Source organism: Schistocerca americana, chromosome 6 (genome assembly GCF_021461395.2).
Source record: "Schistocerca americana isolate TAMUIC-IGC-003095 chromosome 6, iqSchAmer2.1, whole genome shotgun sequence".
NCBI lineage: Eukaryota > Metazoa > Arthropoda > Insecta > Orthoptera > Acrididae > Schistocerca > Schistocerca americana.
In genome coordinates this window covers 354594859-354611184 of record NC_060124.1, presented here as the reverse complement: position 1 = coordinate 354611184, position 16326 = coordinate 354594859, and the positions used below count along the sequence as shown (strand labels likewise).

General features: G+C 44.3%; 1 protein-coding gene across 1 annotated transcript in view; it reads right to left on the bottom strand.

Moving 5' to 3' along the window:
• The window catches only part of LOC124620144 (neural-cadherin-like), a 198212-nt gene extending 197354 nt beyond the window's left edge, over window positions 1-858 (bottom strand). Inside the window, exon 1 of the mRNA XM_047146814.1 lies at window positions 822-858. Coding sequence (XP_047002770.1) covers window positions 822-858 — 37 coding nt within the window. The remainder of the gene's footprint in view (window positions 1-821) is intronic.
• Window positions 859-16326: the final 15468 nt, after the last annotated feature.

Sequence of the window (16326 nt, the reverse complement as noted above, 5' to 3'; positions counted from 1 at the left end):
ATGCGATACTCATCGGTGAAGAGAACATGATGCCAATCCAGAGCAGTCCATTCGGCATGCTGTTGGGCGCATCTGCACCGCGCTGCATGGTATTGTGGTTGTGAAGATGGACCTCGCCATGGACGTCGGGAATTGAGTTGTGCATCATGCAGCCTATATTGCGCACAGTTTGAGTGGCAACACGACGTCCTGTGGCTGCACTAAAAGTATTATTCAACATGGTGGCGTTGCTGTCAGGGTTCTTCCGAGTTATAATCCGTAGGTAGCGGTCATCCACAGCAGTAGTAACCCTTGGGCGGCCTGAGCGTGGCACGTTATCAACAGTTCCTGTCTCTATGTATCTCCTCCATGTCCGAACAACATCGCTTTGGTTCACTCTGAGACGCCTGGACACTTCCCTTGTTGAGAGCCCATCCTGGCAAAAAGTAACAATGCGGTCGCGATCGAACTACGGTATTGGCCGTCAAGGCATATTTAAACTACAGACAACATCAGCCGTGTACCTCCTTCCTGATGCAATGACTGGAACTGGTCGGCTGTCGGACCCCCTCCGTCTAATAGGCACTGCTCATGCATGGTTGATCTTTGGGCGTGTTTAGTGACATCTCTGAACAGTCAAAGGGACAGTGTCTGTGATATAGTATCCACAGTCAACCCCTATCTTCAGGAGTTCGAGAACTGGGATGAAGCAAAACTTTTTTGATGTGTATAGGCAATAAAGAATGGAAACTTATACAATGCATGGTGTTGTTTCTTGTTCTAGTAGAGATCATTAGTAAGGTTATTTAGTGAAAAACCGAGCGCCTGAGGGGCATTGTCACCTGTCTCAGCCACTTCACGAAGAGGTGTTGCAGGCATGTCAGTAATGTACCTAGAGAACGATGCTGACGAGTGCTGCGATGACGAATAACTTCCATTTTAATCCACAGCTGGTGAACTAGAACCGCGTTGAGCTGATGGTTTAAAACTTTCGTCTGTTTGACTATTTGGAAAACTATAGTCTTGGTGGTGGTGGTGGTGGTGGTGGTGGTTAGTGTTTAACGTCCCGTCGACAACGAGGTCATTAGAGACGGAGCGCAAGCTCGGGTTAGGGAAGGATTGGGAAGGAAATCGGCCGTGCCCTTTCAAAGGAACCATCCCGGCATTTGCCTGAAACGGTTTAGGGAAATCACGGAAAACCTAAATCAGGATGGCTGGAGACGGGATTGAACCGTCGTCCTCCCGAATGCGAGTCCAGTGTGCTAACCACTGCGCCACCTCGCTCGGTATAGTCTTGGTCTGCGTAATGAGGTCGAGCAGTCATGTTTTTGAAGAATATGTCTATTTCATCCTCTTGTCGTAGTGGTTTCGACAGCTCTTCCAGACTGTTTCTACAGTGGAATCTGTGTTCTTTCTTCTCATTTAAATGTATGGGATGCGCACCTCTTCTTCTTTTCGGTCTGAAGACGTTGGCATATGGCTATAAGAGGTACCGTTCTTCTGGAAATTTATCGGCAGCGTTGGCTGCAGAGGCCGTTATTGGGGTCCGTCGACTCACTGGGGCAGTTTTCCAAATTTTCAGAGTGGGGTTAAACATTGGGAAGAGTGGCCCTTTCATCTTACACACATTTTGGAAATCTCAGTTTCTCTTCTGTCTAGCAGCAAACCCTGTGATAGCTATTTCTTCTTCTCTCTGTCTTCTGTAGTGATCACGGATACTCTTTCACCGTCTTTGGCACTCATTCTCTAAAACACAGTGTATAACGTGTTAGCCTCGTCCACAGCCAGTTGGCCTGTCACGAGGACCACGAAAAGACAGGCCACGCCTTTCGCGTGGAAGAAGCCGTCTCTGGCGATGAGCGAGTACCTACTTCAGTTGGATTTAGTAATTCTCAACTGCGCGATTAAATGGATGCAAGCTCTCGATAGCACACGACACAGTTAAGACATTTAGTGCTTACCTTGTCACTGACATTAATTTCGCATGGGCACTGCAGGGAGTCGCGTGTTTGCGAAGTATAGAGGACAGGCAACTAATGTGACATCACAAGTTCGTTAGGGGCCCGTATTTCTCGTGGGCCCCGGCCTGGCGCACCTGACATTAGGCGCTAGCACACAACGCATTCCACTCTGTTGGAAAACACCTTCACTATGTGGTTCCTGTTGAGAGGATGACCCACAATGCCTGGCGCATTACGTATTACGCGCGCACAATTTTTGCTCCTAGGAAAATCCGACATTATTATGGTGCGCTATGACAGAAGGCGAACTTACGTCGGGCGGCAGGACCAACAGCGCCTTTCGCGGTTTACTTTGATGGCTGACACCGTGGGAAGTGGGCTGTTAGGTAGCAAGGGACAGCCTACCTTCCGAAAAGCAAAATCGATCTGTCCGTCGCCCAACAAGCATACACAGGTACACTATGTGATCAAAAGTAACCGGACACCTGGCTGAAAATGACTTACACGTTCGTGGCGCCCTCCACCGGTAATGCTGGAATTCAATACGGTGTTAGCTCACCCTTAGCCTTGATGACAGCTTCCACTCTCGCAGGCATACGTTCAATCACGTGCTGGAAGGTTTCTTGGGGAATGGCAGCCCATCCTTCACAGAGTGCTTCACTGAGGAGAGGTATCGGCGGCGGTCGGTGAGACCTGGCACGAAGTCGGTGTTCCAGAACAACCCCAAAGGTGTTCTATAGGATTCAGTTCAGGAGTCTGTGCACGCCAGTCCAATACAGGGATGTTATTGTCGGGTAACCACTTCGCCATAGACCGTACATTATGAACAGGTGCTCGTTCGTGGTGAAAGATGCAATCGCCATTCTCGAATTGCTCTTCAGCAGTGGGAAGCGAGAAGGTGCTTAAAACATCAATGTAGACCTGTGCTGTGATGTGTCACGCAAAAGAACTAGGGGTGCAAGCCCCCTCCATGAAAAACACGACCACACCATAACACTACCGCCTCCGAATTTTGCTGTTGGCATTACACACGATGGCAGATGAAGGTACCGGGCATTCGCCATACCCACACCCTGGCATCGGATCGCTACTTTGCGTACCGTGATTCACCACTCCGCAAACGTTTTTCCACTCTTCAATCGTCCAATGTTTACGCTCCTTACACCAAGCGAGGCGTCGTTTGCCATTTACCGGCGTGATCTGTGACTTATGAGCAGCCGGTCGACCATGAAATCCAAGTTTCCTTTCCTCCCACCTAACTGTCATAGTACTTGCAGTGGATCCTGATGCAGTTTGGAATTCCTGTGTGATGGTCTATATTGATGTCTGCCTATTACACATTACCACCCTCTTCAACTGTTGGGGGTCTCTGTCAGTCAACAGACGAGGTCGGCCTGTACGCTTTTGTGCTGTACGTGTTGCTTCACGTTTCCACTTCACTATCATATCGGAAACAGTGGACGTATGGATATTTCGGAGTGTGAAAATATCGCTTACAGACGTATGATACAAGTGACACCCAATCACCTGACCACGTTCGAAGTCCGTGAGTTCCGCGGATCGCCCCATTCTGCTCTCTCACGCTAATTACTACTGAGGTCGCTGATATGTAGTACCTAGTAGTAGGTGGCAGCACACCGCACCTAATATGAAAAACGTATGTTTTTGGGGTGTCCGGATACTTTTGATCACATAGTGTATGTTGAACCAATGTAGAGAGGAGGGCCGTAAACAACGCCGAAAGCATATTGCATGACACATGGTGACCACAACGCGAGATGATCGTCGTCGTGTGCGCGTGGTCATAAGGGACAGAACAGCTTCATACACAGTGTTGGCGCGACTTTGGAGCACTGCAGCGGGTATGGACATGTCAGCGTCGACGGTTCGACGCCGTCTTCTGCGGACTGAACTGGCGGCAAAGCATGCCATTGCGTCGGTTTCCATGGACCAGAACTAACAAACGCCGCTCACTGCAATGGGATCGTGAACGTCGAAAATGGCGTGCTGTTGGAAAAAAGTAGTGTTTTCGGACGAGTCCTCCTTCAAGTTGTCCAATAGTGAAGGCCGCATCCTTATTCGATGCCAACATGTTCAGCCGACTGTATTGTTTAGCAGCATAGTGGACAAACGCCAAGTGTGATAGTTTGGGACCACCAATGCCTATAATACGCGATCTCGCCTCCTAAGTGGTGAGGGCAATCTGGATAGCTACCACTACATCAGTGATGTTTTACAGCCCGAAACACTGACTCTCCTGCAGGCCGTTCCGGATGCCATATTTCAACAGGCCAACTCCCAGCCGCTTGTGGCGAGGAATGTGCAAACTTTCTTTGAAGAACGACGGGTACCACTGCTTCCTTGGCCTGCCCATCCATGTGACATGTCACCAATCGCTCGTGTCTGGGATATGGTCGGTTGACACCATGTTCGTTCACGCCTCCTACCGCGAAAGTTGACGCTTTTTTGACGCCTACAAACGGCATGGCAGAGTATTCCCCAGCTGCATGTTCAGGCACTCTTTGATTCCATACCACGAGGCCTAGCAGCTGTCATTTCAGCACATGGTGGCAGTCACAGTGCATGTATAGGTCTATAAAGATAATCATTTGTGTAGTGTCGTGTCTCAAATCGATAGAATAAATTTCATTGTGATCACATCTCTCCGTCTTGGTGTTTCACGTTTTCCGAATAGTAGTGCATATTGGTCACATAATGGGACGAAAAAGAAAATGAACTGCATTTTGTAGACTTAAATTCGTGAAATAAAATTTTGTTAGACATTACATGTCGTATAAACAGGCTTCGGAAGACTCAACAGTACTGACCGACCGCCGCGTCATCCTCAACCTAATGGCGTCTTCGGATATGGAGGTGGTATCTGAAAGAGCCTCCAAATATCACTCACTGCCAAAACCGGTATACAGTATAGGTGGAATGATCAATATTCAGGTATATGAATGGAACGATCAGCTGAAGCAAAAAAAGTCTAGTAATCGTGACTCTATAACGCTTACCTTAAGACGTATGAGCACTTGTTCATCTTCGATACTGTGAAACAAATCTCTTCTAGTTGAAGCTCTTTGCTTTTCATATTTTGTGTGGTGGTAGTATGGGTCATAATAAGAAGAAAATGTCCAATAAACATGGGCTCTAAAATGAATACCTTAAGACCTATGAACACTTGTTCTTCTTCGCTATTGTGAAACACATCTATTCTTCTGAACAAGTACTGAAGAAGTTCTTACGATACGCATTGTGGTGCCCTTGTTTACTAGACTTTTTTTCCAGTTATGGTAAATACTATTCCTTCCGAAGCAAGCATGGAAAGCAAAGAGCTTGCAGTCGGAGATGTTTGTTTCACAGTGTCGAAGACAAAGAAGTTTTCATAGCTTTTAAGGTATGTATTTTAGAGTTATGTTTAGTAGACTTTCTTGCTTCAAATGATCGTCCAATCACAGCTCTGAGCATTGACAATGCTTTCTGGGACACCGTAGCGAGAGGCAAACGAAAAAGACCAACGAAATGTGAGTCTGCTATGAGTGAAACAAGGACTTGGTATAAGCGTTTCGACAAAGGCCGTGAAGATGTTGAACATCACGAGCGTCCTGGACCCTCCAGCACATCATCAAAGCACGAAATACTAAAAAACAGTGAAATAAACAATTATGAACTACAGCCGAATCACAATCAGAGAAGTCCAGATGATATTGGCTCCGGCCACAAAATTTGTTAGGATACTTTGGGTGTGAAGTGTGTGGCAGCAAATCTTGTTCCAAAACAGTTGAATTTCGAAAAAAACAACAATGAATGGAATTATCTAGACAAAGTCAACAACGACGGGGAAGTACTGTAACGTGACAGTACAGGCAACGAAACGTGGATTTAAGGATATGACGTTGAAACTTATGCTCAGTCGTCGGCTACATTTTGAAATTCACACACCACACTACCATAGCAAGCTGCAGGAGCCATCGAAAGTAGCGTAAGCCATTGACGGACTGGAGCATGTGCGATGTGGTGTAAATCTCTGTAATGCCTCCAAGCATGTCAAAAACCGGTTCTTAATTTAAATTAGCGCTCAATTTTTGTTTCTTGAATTAAGTAAAATTTTCTCAACTGGAAAAATTTCGTATTTGCGAGCTGACAGGCACAGTGCTTTGCTCACTAAACCGGCAATAATGCGGGAGCCGACATTGCAAGTACAGCTCCCGTAGGTGTACTGCTGGCGGGAATACTCTAGCCCTCTCGCTGTCAAACACCAACGAATTTAAATCCGATTAAAGTTAATACGGAGCAGTAAGGAACGACGACCACCTACTGTGTGTGTGTGTGTGTGTGTGTGTGTGTGTGTGTTTGTGTGCGTGTGTGTGTGTGTGTGTGTGTGTGTGTGTTTGTGTGTGTGTTTTGTGTGGTTCCTGCAGAAATTAGACCAGGGGTGTACAGACGGATATCTGATAGCAAAGCGCAAGTAATGGTGAAGCCAGAAACATTTCTGAGCACCTTTGCTACCAACAGTACTGACTGATGTTGTGGAGCAATTTGGACAGCTGGCTGTGAACAGTGTCGAGTTACAACTGTCTTCCACTACAGTGATGAAGCTTCTGTTACGCGCCATTATGGGCGGAAAACAGTTACACAGCTTCCATGATTTCATAAGTAGCATCCACCCTCGAATTATTTTCAGTTTACAGAGTGAGGACGTTCTCTTTTTGTTATGTATGTTGACTTCCAAAATTCTAGGTTATACTCAGAGAGTGTGCACGAAATCTACAACACGAACAGCTGCTAGGACGACAGATCGCTAAACCATTCATCCCAGAATCAAGCAATAGTGGTTGACTTATCTTTCAGGCTTTCAGGAACAATATAACCGACTGAAATCGTAGCTACACTGATCTTGGAAAAGACAGGTGTCCATCAACGGATGTGAAAATATATGAGTGTGTAAACTGAGTTGCCGAAAGTCGCTGAAAGGGTTCTCCTATTCCAGGATGTGTGGTGTACGACACCCAAATATTGCAACTACACTGATGAGTTTAAACATTATGACCACCAGCTTAATAGCTAGTTTGTCCGTCTTTGGAACGAAATACACCACAGATTTTGCGTATCAGGGATCCGACAGTTTGTTGGTAGGTTTGTGAGGTATGTGGCGTTAGATAGCTACGCACAGGTCATGTAATTCGAATAAACAACAAGCCGCTGATTCGCGTACTCGGTGATGGAATGCGACAGCGACTCAGATTACATCAGGCGAATTTGGTCGCCGAGACATCAACGTGAGCTCAATGTAATGCTCCTCAAACCACTATAGCTCGGTTCAGGCTCCGAGACACGGGCAGTTATACAGCTAAAAGACGTCATCGCCTTCGGGGAAAGGATGCAAGTGGTTCGCAGCTGTCAGCGTGTCTTAGATTACTACTACAGTCGCTCGTTGACCTTCAGTGAATTCACTGTCACGACTTATCCTTCCTGGTCACCCATTTCAGCATTTATGGGATGCTGTCGACGGCCACGTATGCTCGATGAATCTAACACCCATTACACAAGAACAGTTCTGTGTCGCACTTCTAGATACGTCGATCAATATCTCTTCAGAACGGTTCCATTCCCGAAAGTGTTATCGCAGTTTTGAGGGTTTGCGGGGGGACTGACCCGCTATTAACATCATATCCAGTGCTTTCCCATGACCCTTGGGCACTCAGACCACATAGGGTACCTATAAAGACGGGGCACAAAGTTAAGTATTTACTATTAAAAACAGTCTTGATCACGATTTATTTATCAAGGTGACTGGTTTCGACCACTACTGTGGTCATCTTCAGACCATTGAATAGGAACCTAGATCAACTGCACATACTTAGGTGATGAAGTATCACCAGTTTATTAATTTAATGTTGACACGTATATGGAGGATGGCGGAGGTATACGCGCACAAGAAGAGACAGCTGCTGACGCGTTTGGCGAGAAGAGCACAGAGATTCGATGACTGCCGTAGAGTACAGGCGCATGAATTGTCGCTCCGTAACTTACTAGCCTCGGCGTTAGTAACGAACTCTAACTTCTTATAGAGTTCGGGCACTATGCTGGATTTCCTGAACTAGTTTTGATTAGCGGCAGGGTATAGATCTACACGTCAGTTTACTTGTCTCTCAGGCAATGATATTTGTCTACGAATAAATTTAATTTTGAGGCGAAGTTATTCAGAACGATGCTAGTTCACCTTCATTAGTCATGAAGCAGCTGAATCGAGATGGACAAACGATTTTGACGCCTTACTTTCTCACACGTTGAGTGATAACCTATTGGTCGCGTGAAGAAATTCATTTTCCTTATAAGATAGTCAAGCTTGTGGTGAAAAAATTGTTCTGTTTTGTAGGAATAGCCTAAAGTCGTATTTGGTGATTTCAGTTATTTTGTTCAGTATCAGTTTTAATTTAAAAGTAATAATTTTAGTTAGGTAATAGTTTTTTAGTTATATTTCAGCTAACGATTAATCTTTATACCACTGTGAGCATGAAGCGCACGATCTTCTGCAAGCATTATTGACGTCTATCTCATAAAAGCACGATTGGCAGAGCGCATGCCAGAGCTCAACGTCGTTCGTGCGTCCTGGCAATCTGGTGGCCATTATGTGTGTGTTTACTAAACTGTTTTGCACTTGTATTGCTGATAAGAGGATTGCGTACCTCGTTAGTAAACACCATCATATACGTAATATCGGCAACATTATTTAGTGGCTAACCACCTCCTTCCCTGATCATCTCTTTATTACAGTCTAGAATGAGTAATTACAGCACGTATTAGTAAAGGTGGAGAAGGGGACCTGCTCTTGGATGAAATTATTACGGTAAGTGCTGCGCCGTCGGCGTTAAAGGCGCTTGCAGAACCTACAGTACGTAGAAAATCAGTTAGCATGCCCCATTCACGGATGTTTATCTAGCTAGCAATCTAATCATTCAAATTACTGAAACCTCACAGCGGGTCAATATTAAATCTATCACTTTCAAATTAGTTTCAGTGAGCAAAGCAGCAGTGGTAGTTAAACGCAAATTACACTACTGGTCATTAAAATTGCTACACCACGAAAATGACGTGCTACAGACGCGAAATTTAACCGACAGGAAGAAGATGCTGTGATGTGCAAATGATTAGCTTTACAGAGCATTCACACAAGGTTGGCGCCGGAGGCGACACCTACAACGTGCTTACATGAGGAAAGTTTCCAACCGATTCCTCATACAAAAACAGCAGTTGACCGGCTTGCCTGGTGAAACGTTGTTGTGATGCCTCGTCTAGGGAGGAGAAATACGTAACACCACATTTCCGACTTTGATAAATGTCGGATTGTAGCCTACCGTGATTGCGGTTTATCGTATTGCGACATTGCTGCTCGCGTTGGTCGAGATCCAATGACTGTTAACAGAATATGGAATCGGTGGGTTCAGGAGGGTAATACGGAACGCCGTGCTGGATCCCAACGGACTCGTATCACTAGCAGTCGAGATGACAGGCATCTTATCCTCATGGCCGTAACGTATCGTGCAGCCACGTCTCGATCCCTGAGTCAACAGCTGGGGACGTTCGCAAAACAACAACCATCTGCACGAACAGTTCGACGACGTTTGCAGCAGCATGGACTATCAGCTCGGAGACCATGGCTGCGGTTACCCTTGACGCTGCATAACAGACAGGAGCGCCTGCGATGGTGTACTCAACGACGAACCTGGGTGCACGAATGGCAAAACGTCATTTTTCGGATGAATCCAGGTTTTGTTTACATCGCATCCGTGTTTGGCGACATCGCAGTGAACGCACGTTGGAAGCGTGTATTCGTCATCGTCATAATGGCGTATCACCCGGCGTGATGGTATGGAGTGCCATTGGTTACACGTCTCGGTCATCTTTTGTTCGCATTGACGGCACTTTGAGCAGTGGACGTTACATTTCAGATGTGTTACGACCCATGGCTCTACCCTTCATCCGATCCCTGCGAAACCCTACATTTCAGCAGGATAATGCACGACCGCATGTTGCAGGTCCTGTACGGGCCTTTCTGGAGGCAGAAAATGTTCGACTGCTGCCCTGGCCAGCGCATTCTCCAGATTTCTCACCAATTGAAAACATCTGGTCAATGGTGGCTGAGCAACTGGTTCGTCACAATACGGCAGTCACTACTCTTGATGAACTTTGGTATCGTGTTGAAGCTGCATGGGTAGCTGTACCTGTATACGCCATCCAAGCTCTGTTTGATTCAATTCCCAGGCGTATCAAGGCCGTTATTACGGCCAGAGGTGGTTGTTCTGGCTACTGATTTCGCAGGATCTATGCACCCAAATTGCGTGAAAATGTAATCACATGTCAGTTCTAGTATAATATATTTGTCCAATGAATACCCGTTTATCATCTGCATTTGTTCTTGGTGTAGCAATATTAATGGCCAGTAGTGTACTATCACAAAGTCGCTATGTTCAGTATTGGCTGCCAGGACAATCCATAATGATGTCTGACCAATGAGAGACTACCGAATAACACGTAATGGTTTCCATTTTGACTTCCATTTCATTTAGAACAGCGGGAATCTCGTTTTTACAGAACGACTTGCTCATGCGTTAAATTGGCAGTTTACTATCAACTGAAGATCCGAGGAAAGTATCACCGGTCGGGCTGAAACGGAGGTTTCATGAAGAAACATGAAAGGGAGAAGAAGATAGAAGATTTTACTTGGATTCACACTTCCTGATACCACCTTCTACCGTCTTCCTGATTCACGCATTTGTTACGTACGTAGGTCGTTGTCGTAGTACTGTGCTGTAGGACACCCGTCCTCCTTATCAGAATCATCATTAAACCTGTATTCCGCAGAGGTATCGTTGTTGAATGCTTACTTTTCATAATGTCTGATGTCTTCTTCACTAGCAATAGCGTTTTAAGCTGGGTAATCATCCATCTCAAATGGCCAGAATCAATGTACAGTGCTTGAGGAGATTTAAAAATTGTTTATAAAATACTGACTCCAGAATTCGTCCGATATCATTCATTTGAAATATTTTTCTGACTTGATTTGTCGTCAGCCTACACATAATCTGTTAATCGACAGACATTTCGCGCAATGTACCTCCGTCCACGCCCCAAAAACTTTTTCTTTTTTCACTCTTCGTATGCGCGAGTAGTTCAACCCATTGTGTCTTTCATTTGAAAACTGTTTTTGGGTAGTTAACAGATCATTTCGTTTACAAGAGAGTTAATTAAGAGCTTGTGACTTTATTGTATTTCGCCGAATGGCCCCATTTGGACAGCAAAGGCTAGCCCGAGATGTTAATGCAGCGTCTGCAGTTTATAACTTTTAGCATTCTGACTAACCAGACGAATCCTGTCAACAGTTTTAAAATGAACCCTGTTTTTCTGTCTATATTATAGCTGGAATGTTTGTATCACAAACTCCACATTAGACTTCCTTCCCTATTCAGCTGATCTCGCTTTGCGCCTCTAGTGACTTCGTCTTCGATTTGAAATTAAGCTTTAACGGTTATTTAAGTGATTGACGTGCAACATTTTTCAATTCTCCACTAGTAATATGGCGAAGCTAGTGGAAAGCGAAAAAAGAACACGTCTAAATACGTCTCGCAGTAACACTATGCTTGCATGGTACATTTACAAAAGTCTGCAAAGGCAATGATTAATAGCGTCGTGCTGTGGACGAATTTGGAACCACGTACTGGACATGAAAACGTTTAATCAGTCTTGTTTTTCTGTTTTGTTATTTTATTCTGTCGCTCGTTTGAAAGCGGTAATTTGGTGCAGCACTATATTGCTACTTTTCGTTCAAGAGCGTTCATTAAAAATGTACGAAAGTAGATTTAAAATATTAAATTTATACATTTTTAATTATTAAAATTTTAATTACATATTGAGGATTTTGCAGTTAATTAAAAACAAGTATTGACGGTACTCTCTGTAATAAGAATGAAACACTTTACTACACTGTACTAAACTATAGGACCTTCACAGAGAAAGAATGAATTGGGAGTAGAAGGGTTAAGTCGTGGTGTCACGATTTGGGAGCGGAGACTGAGTTGATGGTTTGGTTTAGGGGGATGTGTAATGTGCGAAATTGCATGACGAAAGTCATTACTACCATTACTAGCATGGAAGTCAGGCCACGGTTTTGTAGAAGAAAAAAAAATGTCGTGGGGACGATGGAGGGAATCCAAGTGCGAGAAAGCCTGGGAAGAACTGAGTTAGATGAGGTAGCAATTATAAATTAGATATGGGATTTCGTTGTGTGGTAAATGAACGCCTTATTAAATGCGACAGACGAGGATATGGAGGGTGTATAGATGTAGGGTCGGTAGAATGTGTTGGTATTGATCTGAAAACATTCCAAAATGGTAACTAAGAAGAAAAGCATAATGTTGTTGGAGTCAGGATTGCAGGATGTGAATGACTTATGGATACGTTCAGTGTGAAGTAGAAAGGAAAGAAGTCTTATGAAATGGTGAAACATTCGAACGGGGTAGGGTAAGCAGATGCAGTAAACAAGACAGAGAGCATGGCGCTCAAGTTTGGAAGGACTGTTTGTAACTGGGTGGAAGGGATATTTAGGTGACATTACCATAGGAGTGGATCGATCAGATGACGAATTTGTTTGTGTGGAATATGATGGAGCGCTGCAGTTCCCATGTTCAGCTGGTTAATAGTTCTAGTCTGTTGTTAGGTTTTTCTTGGATGGTTAGTTTACAGCTGGGATCTAGTCTGAGGTATGCTACACGGACGATATTGCTCTTGCTTGTAGAAGCAAAGATCTTGGACAAGCGGAGACAGTTCTCACAGGAGATCTAGCCGTTATTAGCTCCCATTTTAAAAAGTGGCGAATTAAACCCAGTACAAGTAAAACTGAAGTATGTACATTACATCTAAACAACAAGCAAGCTAACACGGAACTCACACTGAAACTTAACGGAAACACTCTATGGCATAACATACCATAAGTACTTTGGTGTCACCCTTAACAGCACCCTTCCATAAAAAAAACATCGTGAAATTTTGCTGTGAAGATAAAAAAATGGTTCAAATGGCTCTGAGCACTATGGGACTCAACTGCTGAGGTTATTAGTCCCCTAGAACTTAGAACTAGTTAAACCTAACTAACCTAAGGACATCACAAACATCCATGCCCGAGGCAGGATTCGAACCTGCGACCGTAGCGGTCTTGCGGTTCCAGACTGCAGCGCCTTTAACCGCACGGCCACTTCGGCCGGCGCTGTGAAGATAAAAACAAGTAACAACATTATTCAAAAATTGTGTGGAATGACATAGGGAGCTTCAGCAGATACCTTGCGCACAGCATCTATTGCGATGGTCCTCTCAGCAGCTGAGTATTCTGCTTCGGTGTGGATAAACAACTACCACACCAAATTTATCGACGTCCAGATGAACCACACTATATGGTTAATAATTTATTGGCTTCCTCTGCTGAGCAACATCTATCCACCCACAATCCGTAGAAGCAAGGGCTTGCTCAGGAGATATCGCAAGCTACAGGGGAACCTGAAATTATCCATACAAGGAGACATACCAAGTCTTCGACGAAATAGACTCCGTTCAAGAAACCCAACTTTACAGTGAGCAGAACAGCTAGATGCCAGTAGTATCTAGGTTAGAGACCTGTGGGATCAGAAATATCAACTTATTGAAAATCCTGAAGAGCGTAGGTGGTTCCGAAAATATAACTGTGATTCTACTCGACAGGAAACTATGGGTCAAATTGAATAGAGTACGCACTGGACGTAGTCGACGAGTAGACTCATTTTATAAATGAGGCGCTGCAGAATCTCAGGTTTGTGACTGTGAGGCTCCTAAGCGAACAGTCAAGCACATTAGAGATGAATGCCCCTTGCGTGCCTATCAGGGGAGTTGGAGCGACGTCATGAAAGCTGACGATACAGGTCTTACATGGGTTAGGAACTTAGATACTGAAATTTAATTAGTTTCATATGTAGCACTGTCTTTCTGCGTTCTTGTGCTATGCATAGCCGGACGGAGTGGCCGAGCGGTTCTAGGCGCTACAGTCTGGAATCGCGCGACCGCTACGGTCGCAGGTTCGAATCCTGCCTCGGGCATGGATGTGTGTGATGTCCTTAGTTTGGTTAGGTTTAAGTAGTTCTAAGTTCTAGGGGACTGATGACTCCAGACGTTAAGTCCCATAGTGCTCAGAGCCATTTGATATGCATATACTAATGTTATATACCTATATTTTTGCGCTGCATTTGGGACATACGAATAAATAAATATTAAAGTGTGTCAGTTTGGACAAGACGCTCATAAATGGTTAGGCTAAAGTTACGGAGACAGAAACTGCAGATGGTTCTTGCTATAATTATTGCCTGGATTTTAGAATTGTTTGCCGGAATTAAACTGGTTGAGATGGAGGTATCATTAGAGCTTCTAAGTATTGGATTGAGGGCTAGGAGAACGAGAGAAGGCAAATCCCTGCAGCAGGATTGAAGAAGCGGGAACTGATACTGTTAATAACACTGATTCCATAATAATGGCATTTGATTTGATGGTAGTCTGTTGATTCGGGCATTGCACTAAAAATAAACTGCAGACATACAAAGTCAACTACGACATGCAAAAGTACTGGAACTGCGGGAAAATTAAGTCAGTGTTCCAAAGACGATTTTCTCGGGGCGACATAGTAGAACCAATTTTGCATCCAGACTGGGCTACAAATAAGGGCATCGGTTTCCAGTCTTCTTCTCTCTTATTATCACCTTCAAGGCCGTCCCTGAAGATGTAGTGATAACAGCAGTCTCTGACATGTCGTCAGTGAGGATCATCTGTGAGTTTAGTGTAGACTAAGAGAACGCCAACCACCAGAAATTATCAGGTGGTGACGGTCGTAGGGAATATGGCGTCGAGAGCAATGATGTACAGTAGTACCCCTGATGATTGTTAAAGATAATCGAAAGTATCAGATAATCTTGTACTATGTTTACATGGAGTTTCCAGAACCGGATTTAGTAATCCGATTTCCCAATTACGCTTCTGGTTGGTCATGTAAACACTCCAAAACCGATGCTGGAAATCCGGTTCCAGCCGCCGGTTTTCTACTTCCACAGTCGATTTTCTCTCCCATGTAAAAACATAACTGTTTTTGATACGTGCTGCCGGCCGCGGTGGCCGTGCGGTTCAAGGCGTTGCAGTCCGGAACCGCGGGACTGCTACGGTCGCAGGTTCGAATCCTGCCTCGGGCATGGATGTGTGTGATGTCCTTAGGTTAGTTAGGTTTAAGTAGTTCTGAGTTCTAGGGGACTGATGACCTAAGATGTTACGTCCCATAGTGCTCAGAGCCATTTGAACCATTTTTTGATACGTGCTGAGGTTGTCAGGTTACACCTTGTTTTCAAAAATTTTCGGGTAATATGGACGAAGTGTCTTTTTGTACAGTGAAGGGGAAGTAGAAATATTAGACTGAACATGAAGCTGCCTACATCTCTAGTATTTACATGAAGAGAAACAGGTATTGTGCTGATTGTGTCTGAATTTGAAACAGCTGTTTTCCATACGCCATATTTGAATGAGCTAGCAAATCCGTTTCAGATCTTAACATGTGAACACGACAGCGAAAAAAACTGTTTCCCAAGTTCGGTTTGGTCTTCCGGGAGACGTGTCGCATGCAAAAGCAGTGATAGATTATCATCCTCCTGTAACCTTCCCATATACATGTTAACATGTAATAGCGCAGGGTGTCTTAAGGATACGGTCAAGAATGCTGATAATCAGGGTGTGCTCATGTTGAAACTGCTGTAGCCACCAAATTATTTATCTTAATATATTCACCAAGTGTTTATAAAAAGTACGGAATTCTATTTTAAGTGCCAATAAATGACTTGATTCGAGCTATACTCATCGTAATGCTACAAATAAAATAGGTTATTGTTCAAGCTGTTATTCTGAATTGACTACTTACATAAATGTCGCATCTCCGAATGGGATATCTTGGATATCTTTTCTTTCTAAATATTTGTTAATAAAGATACATCGAATGTTCAGATTTTAAGTACGATGTGCCTTTTTAATGTTGCCATTCCTCCACCAGGATTCTTCCCAGGCGAAAAATAGGGCAACGCCTACCAGGTAGGTGTAGTACTGTAGAAATAAGACAGGTCAAAACTTTCGCTCCGGCACTGTCTGTTCCCCATGTTACAGGCGGTGGCCACTCGCAACACATTTTGCAGACACAATACACATCTGCTGCTGAATGTACCTACAAAATTATATCATTCTACGACACATTATTAAGGAAATATGACGTCATAAATATTAAGTACAAGGTTAAGTGCTGCGAGGTACGGGTATGGACGCAGAGCTACGAATG